Source organism: Octodon degus, unplaced genomic scaffold, assembly GCF_000260255.1.
Source record: "Octodon degus isolate 3935 unplaced genomic scaffold, OctDeg1.0 scaffold00013, whole genome shotgun sequence".
Lineage (NCBI taxonomy): Eukaryota > Metazoa > Chordata > Mammalia > Rodentia > Octodontidae > Octodon > Octodon degus.
This window is the reverse complement of record NW_004524589.1, coordinates 8,864,321-8,871,757: the sequence shown is the minus strand read 5'-3', so window position 1 is coordinate 8,871,757 and position 7,437 is coordinate 8,864,321. Positions and strand designations below refer to the sequence as shown.

The following is a 7,437-nucleotide window of genomic DNA, read 5'->3' as shown; positions in this document are numbered from 1 at the left end:
CGGTCGCCACCGCGGCGGCGCGGGGCTGCCGGCATCCGGGCGCCTCTGTGCTCCCGCGGCTCAGCCCGCGGTGCCCGCGCCGCCGGTTTCCGCCGGGCTTCAGAGCACAGCCCTGGAGGTGTTTCCCGAAAGGGTGGCCGGGGTGAGTGGGGCCGAGGTGTGAGTCGGGGTAAGTCTGCTGTTCACTTTTGCAGAAGAGGCTCGTGTGTGTGCGCGCGCGCGTGTGTGTGCGTGTGTGTAGCAGGTTGGCTTTCTTTCCCGCTCCTCCCTCCCCGCTTCCCTTTACCCTTCCTTGGCTTTGGGGCGGGCTGGGGGAGGGGAGCCTCGCGTCCTGGAACTCCGGGTGCTCCGCCTGGGCGGCCGTTCCGCAGCTGCGCCCGGAACCCCGGCCGGCCTGAGCCCGGGCTGCAGCGCGAGCGGCTCCGCGCTAGCCAAGGAAGGGATGTGCCGGGCGCTGATCTAGGATCTCTATTTTTTGGGGGGTGGGCGGATGGTGCAAGTACAAACCTCCCGCCCCCGCCTTAGAAAAAATGTAATGAAAGGCTGTGTCGCGCACCCGGGAATTGACACCGGCGGTGCGTTTTCCAGTCAGAATGTCAGCCTTCCCCAGGCTCATTCAACTTTATTTTCTCAAATTTTCGGTCTCCTTTGATGGCAAGGAGGAGGAGAGAGGGAGTGAAGCGAGAGTCAGCTCTTCGACCCTTGCTAACCAGAAGTGAATTAAAGTTGTAAACGCTTGAGTTAAATCCAGGCTGGACACGATTTGCAGTGGGCTCTCAGATGGGGAAGGAGGTGGATGGGGGCGGGGGAAGCACCGGGAGGGGGGAGGGGACCCAGCCCGGCTGAATGGATGTGCACATTTGATCCGGCGGAGAACCGAAATTTCAAGGTAAACGTTTTGCTTTCCTGGGGTGTGTTTGGAGCCGGGAGATGTTTGGAGCGGTGGTGGGAGGTCGGGGGATTCTAGCTAGCTTTATCCACTGCGGTTCCCATTCGTCTCAACGCGTCTGGGTGGCCAAACGTGAGTGTTTCGCAGGCACACTCGCACATGTGCCCGTGAATGCAGGCGCTTTTAACAACGCGGGCCGGAGTCCGCTTGGAGAGGGAGGTCGCCAGGCGTTAGAACCTGTATCTGGGAAACGTCCTAGCTTTAGTTCTGGGTTGCGATTCGACACCCGACTTTGGTGGTGAAGCAAAAGCTAGGTTGACCAGAGAAAATGCATTGGTTCCCAGAGCCCAGCATTTACCAGCCGCCCCCCCACCCCGCCCGCACTCGCCTGCTACCCGCTAACCAAGGCAACAACAGCATTCACACACTCACTCCTTTTATGCCCTTCCTTTAAGAGTGCCGTTGTGGACCACAAGTAGGAAGTCGAAGGAAGCCTCCAAGGCGACAGAAAGAAGGGGGGAGTTCAATCCCTGGTTCCACCAAAAAAAAAAAAAAAAAAAAAAAAAAAAAAAAAGGAAGGGGGGGGGGGGAAGAGAGGGATTCACTGGGAAGATGAAATTCGGTATTAAAAGCCCTGACCTGTGTCACTTGCTGGCCTCCCTGGCACCTTTCTGTGTTGTCTTACTCAACCCGGGAGCCCTTTCCTGGGGGAAGGAGTGGGCATTGACAATTCTATGTAATAAGCAACTCCAAAGATGGAGATGTTGGAGAGGTGGTAGATCATTCCAAATCTTGCTCATTCAGTAGGGTTAGTTTTGCATGCTGTGGCACACTGACGCGGAGCCCGCGGTAAGGGAGGCTTTGCAGCTGGTCCTTGGTTACTTTTAGTTGATTCCAGGTAAGCGGTAGGGATGTGCTCTTTAAACTCAAGGTATTGAGAGATATTTGGAGATTGCAGATGCAGGTGCTGAGTTCTTTGTAATCCATCGCGCAGAACTATTTCTGTGGCTTAGGGATGCGGCTTGGTACCGTCGCTGACATGATGAGTGAGAAGTGGTCGCAGGGCGCTCTCAGGGAAGCGCTACTGAGTGGCACCGTGCATGCAATTAGGACGCTGATGTGCTTAATAGCCTGATAGTGAAGTCCACCATCAAAGCCAGCTCGCTCCCCTTGTGCTTGCTCCCCTTGTTCTCCTTACTCGGAGCCCTGGAAGACAATTGGTGATTTAAGAGCTTGTACTGACTCCTCTTAATGCATTATCATGCATCTTTTCTTTGCCTCTGGAACGTGTTCTTTTAGGCTCCCACCCTGGCATTTCTTGCGATGGTTTAAAATAGCCCAAGTATTGTGGCTCCTTGCTTTCAGCAAAAATGGGAGCCCTTCATGGTGAACTGTGCACCAAAGTGATTGTGAAGGAAAGTGGGGGCGGGTATAGGTGAGGAGGGGAACCTTGTAAAACGATGCTCCTTGACTCTTAAATTAGAAACGTAAAACTGAACTGACAGCCATTTTATGTATATTTATGGATTGGTTTTATAAAGGGGGGAGCAAAGTAGAACACTAAAAGGGGATTTTTTTATCTGCCCTCCTCTTGTGAAGAGCAGCACATCCCTGGCATGCTCATTAGAAAATGAAATGAGCCTTTAAATCAAAATGAATATCAAATTTTAATAAAGTCTGGAGACTGTCTGATGTTTCACCGGGGTGGGGGTGGGGGTGGGGGTTGCCATTCATATCCCCTTCTAGATTTCAGGGAGAGAGACTTTCTGATCAGCCCTTAAATTTTTGTCATATTCTGTTGTTTCCTTGTTTCCTCTCTCCTTGCAGGAGGTAAAATGCACACTTGCTGCCCCCCAGTAACTTTGGAACAGGACCTTCACAGAAAAATGCATAGCTGGATGCTGCAGACTCTAGCATTTGCTGTAACATCTCTCGTCCTTTCATGTGCAGAAACCATCGATTATTATGGGGAAATCTGTGACAATGCATGTCCTTGTGAGGAAAAGGACGGCATTTTAACTGTGAGCTGTGAAAACCGGGGAATTATTAGTCTGTCTGAAATTAGCCCTCCCCGTTTCCCAGTCTATCACCTCTTGTTGTCTGGAAACCTTTTGAACCGCCTCTACCCTAATGAATTTGTCAATTACACTGGGGCTTCAATTCTGCATCTGGGTAGTAATGTTATACAAGACATTGAGACTGGGGCTTTCCATGGGCTTCGAGGTCTGAGAAGATTGCATCTGAACAACAATAAACTGGAGCTCCTGAGAGATGATACCTTCCTTGGTTTGGAGAGCCTGGAATACCTACAGGTCGATTACAATTACATCAGCGTCATTGAACCCAATGCTTTTGGGAAACTGCATTTGTTGCAGGTGCTTATCCTCAATGACAATCTCTTGTCAAGTTTACCCAACAATCTTTTCCGTTTTGTGCCCTTAACGCACTTGGACCTGCGGGGGAACCGGCTGAAACTTCTGCCCTATGTGGGGCTGTTACAGCACATGGATAAAGTTGTGGAGTTACAGCTAGAGGAAAACCCCTGGAATTGCTCCTGTGAGCTGATCTCTCTCAAGGATTGGTTGGACAGCATCTCCTACTCAGCCCTGGTGGGTGATGTGGTTTGTGAGACCCCCTTCCGTTTACACGGCAGGGACTTGGATGAGATATCCAAGCAGGAACTTTGCCCAAGGAAACTTATTTCGGACTACGAGATGAGGCCACAGACACCTTTGAGCACCACGGGGTATTTACACACCACCCCGGCCTCAGTGAATTCCGTGGCCACTTCTTCCTCTGCTGTTTACAAACCCCCTTTGAAGCCCCCCAAGGGAACCCGCCAACCCAACAAGCCCAGAGTGCGCCCCACCTCTAGGCAGCCCTCTAAGGACTTGGGCTACAGTAACTATGGCCCCAGCATTGCCTACCAGACCAAATCCCCGGTGCCTTTGGAGTGTCCAACTGCATGCACTTGCAATCTGCAGATCTCTGATCTGGGCCTCAATGTAAACTGCCAGGAGCGAAAGATTGAGAGCATTGCTGAGCTGCAGCCCAAGCCCTACAATCCCAAGAAAATGTATCTGACAGAGAACTATATTGCTGTTGTGCGCAGGACAGACTTCCTGGAGGCTACTGGGCTGGACCTCCTGCACCTGGGCAACAACCGCATCTCTATGATCCAGGACCGAGCCTTCGGGGATCTGGGCAACCTCAGACGCCTCTACCTGAATGGCAACAGGATCGAGAGGCTGAGCTCAGAGTTATTTTATGGGCTGCAGAGCCTGCAGTATCTCTTCCTCCAGTACAATCTCATAAGGGAAATCCAGCCTGGGACTTTTGATCCAGTCCCAAACCTCCAGCTGCTCTTCCTGAACAACAACCTCTTGCAGGCAATGCCCTCTGGTGTCTTCTCTGGTCTGACCCTCCTCAGGCTGAACCTGCGGAGTAACCACTTCACCTCCCTGCCAGTGAGTGGAGTTTTGGACCAGCTGACCTCACTCATCCAGATCGACTTACACGACAACCCTTGGGATTGTACCTGTGAGGTGGTGGGCATGAAGCTGTGGGTGGAGCAGCTCAAGGTGGGCGTCCTTGTAGACGAGGTAATCTGTAAGGCACCCAAGAAATTCGCTGAGACTGACATGCGATCCATCAAATCCGAGTCACTGTGCCCAGACTACTCGGATATCGTGGTTTCCACGCCCACGCCCTCCTCCATCCAAGTCCCAGCCAGGACCAGTGCGGTGACCCCGGCCATCAGGTTGAACAGCAGCACCGGGGCCCCTGCGGGCTTGGGCGCGGCTGGAGGGGCGTCCTCCGTGCCGCTGTCTGTGCTGATCCTCAGCTTGTTGCTGGTGTTCATCATGTCGGTCTTCGTGGCCGCGGGGCTCTTTGTGCTGGTGATGAAGCGCAGGAAAAAGACCCAGAGTGACCACACCAGCACTAACAACTCCGACGTGAGCTCCTTCAATATGCAGTACAGCGTGTACGGGGGCGGCGGGGGTGGCGGCGGGGGCGCGGGCGGCCACCCCCACGCGCACGGGCGCCACCGTGGGCCCGCCCTGCCCAAGGTGAAGACGCCGGCGGGCCATGTGTACGAGTACATCCCGCACCCGCTGGGCCACATGTGCAAAAACCCGATCTACCGCTCCCGGGAAGGCAACTCCGTGGAGGATTACAAAGACCTGCACGAGCTCAAGGTCACCTATGGCGGAAACCACCACCTGCAGCAGCAGCCGCCACAGCAGCCCCTGCAGCAGCCCCCGCCGCAGCTGCAGCTGCAGCCCGCGGAGGAGGAGCGGCGGGAAAGCCGCCACTCGCGGAGCCCCGCCTACAGCGTCAGCACCATCGAGCCCCGGGAGGACCTGCTGTCTCCGGTGCAGGACGCCGACCGCTTTTACAGGGGTATTTTAGAACCAGACAAGCACTGCTCCACCACCCCAGCCGGCAGCAGCCTTCCGGAATATCCCAAGTTCCCATGCAGCCCGGCTGCTTACACTTTCTCCCCCAACTATGACCTGAGACGCCCCCATCAGTATTTGCACCCGGGGGCTGGGGACAGCAGGCTGCGGGAGCAGGTCCTGTACAGTCCCCCCAGTGCTGTCTTTGTAGAACCCAACCGGAACGAGTATCTGGAGTTAAAAGCAAAACTAAACGTTGAGCCGGACTACCTCGAAGTGCTGGAAAAACAGACCACATTTAGCCAGTTCTAAAAGCGAAGAAACTCCCTAGGAGCGCTTGCATTTGAAACACACAAGCGAGCAGACACACACGGTGAACACCTTTGATTAATTGTGTCATTTCAACGTTTAGGGCGAAGTGCCTTGGCACGGGGATTCTCAGCTTCGGCGGAAGATACTGAAAGTGTGCAATTTCCTTTTAATTTTTCGCGGGGGAAACATTTGTGTAAACTGGGCACATCACTTTCTCTTATTGTGTGTGGGGGAGGAGAGAAGAAGGGCTTTAGGGAGGGCAGTTTGCTGCCAGGGTGACTTGTTAAAGGTCGTGGTCATTTTTGTAGTGGTTGGAAGTGTTAAGAGTGACCGAAGAAATCAGCGCCTAGATTCCACTCTTCGCCTCCCTCCTCCCTTTCTCCCCCTTTAAGCCATGGGTGGGTCTAACTGGCTTTGGTGGAGAGATTAGCACATCCTAATTGAAAAATGGAAGTTTGATCTCTCTCCCTCCTCCCCTCCTTTCCCACCTCCCTTCTTATTCCTTTCCTTTGTTTTTAAAGGATGTGTTTGTATGCATTCCGGACGTTTGAATTAAAAAAAAAAAACAAAAGTATGGTGATCCAGAAAAGGATCCCTAGAGATGTGGAGAAATCATTAAAATCACAGAGCTATATGATCCATAATTGATTAGTCAAAATAACTTATTGATGAAATATACAAATATTTTATTGTAGCACCTATTTTTATATGCACATTTAGCATTTCCTCCTTCCTTCACTCTTTAGCCTATGATTTCTGCAGAGGTGTCATGTTGTATTAGGAGCTGCGTTTCCAAAACTGAAGTGATTGTCAGGAAGGCATTTTAGATCATTAAAAATATGGAGCACTTAATGGCCAAATCTTTAAAAGCCAATGCAACCCACCCAATTGAACCTGTATTTTTTTATACTGATTGTGTCCCACTGTATAAAAGAAAAAAAAAGTTAGGGTGACTAATTGGGCCATTCAAGAAGATTGTGTGCAAGTTTTTGGTTTTACTAGAGAAGATTTCAAAGTATTTTTATTAGTGAACCAAACTGTGTATTGATTTGGCTACTATTGTAGTCAACTTTCAATTGTTTAACCAAACCCACTTGCATTTGTACAGACGCACATGTCCTGGCACCTCAGAAGACCAAAAGATGGACTGTACGCATCGCTACACAATGTCTTTCTGCCTCTGGGCAACAAGCAATGATGATAATGACAAACAGGATCTCTGTATGATGGGGCTACTGTTGTTACAGTCGCATATGTATCCCAGCACATGTAATTTTTTAAATAGTTTCTGAATAAACACTTGATAACTATGTCAAACACGAGAGACTGAAGTAATGATTGCTTGAGGTGCCCAAGACGTGGCTATGTGTGATCAGTGGAACCTCCATAACTAACAGCATAATACAAAAAGGTTTTCTACTAATTATGACAATTTCACGATATATATTTATATATGTACTTTATGCTTTTCTTGGTTCAGGGCAGTATGTTTGTTGCCACTGACCGTGTTATTAACAATATTTCTATTAATTATGGTGTTTCCTTACTGAAGTATTCACCTAACCCCAGGAACATGGTAAGTTATATATTCCGTATTCACTTTCTTGTGTGTTATGTATTTTGTCATTTTTGTATCATTCAGTTTAATTTTTTCAGTGTTTCCATATTTTAACTACAGAAACCTAACACCAACATTATGGTAGATACTGTACCTAAAGTTGATCAGTGTCCAAATATTCAAAAGTTCATTGGGGATAAGCCATTCGCGTCTAAGTAAGGTTTCCCAGTGAAGTTAGGTTTGTGTTCAAGGGTAGGAGACATTTAAATTAGTCTGAA

General features: G+C 50.3%; 1 protein-coding gene across 2 annotated transcripts; it reads left to right on the top strand.

Annotated features, from left to right (window-relative positions):
* Positions 1-67: 67 nt before the first annotated feature.
* Positions 68-6,912, top strand: Slitrk5 (SLIT and NTRK like family member 5). Of its 2 annotated transcripts, none has more exons than XM_004626258.2 (2): positions 68-169; positions 2,717-6,912. In XM_004626258.2, the coding sequence occupies exon 2, from the start codon at positions 2,725-2,727 to the stop codon at positions 5,599-5,601; it is 2,877 nt and encodes a 958-aa protein (XP_004626315.1). In that variant the 5' UTR covers positions 68-169; positions 2,717-2,724; the 3' UTR covers positions 5,602-6,912. The 2 variants fall into 2 exon arrangements, with proteins under 2 accessions (XP_004626315.1, XP_023565429.1); XM_023709661.1 differs by lacking the exon at positions 68-169 and adding an exon at positions 1,482-2,324.
* Positions 6,913-7,437: the final 525 nt, after the last annotated feature.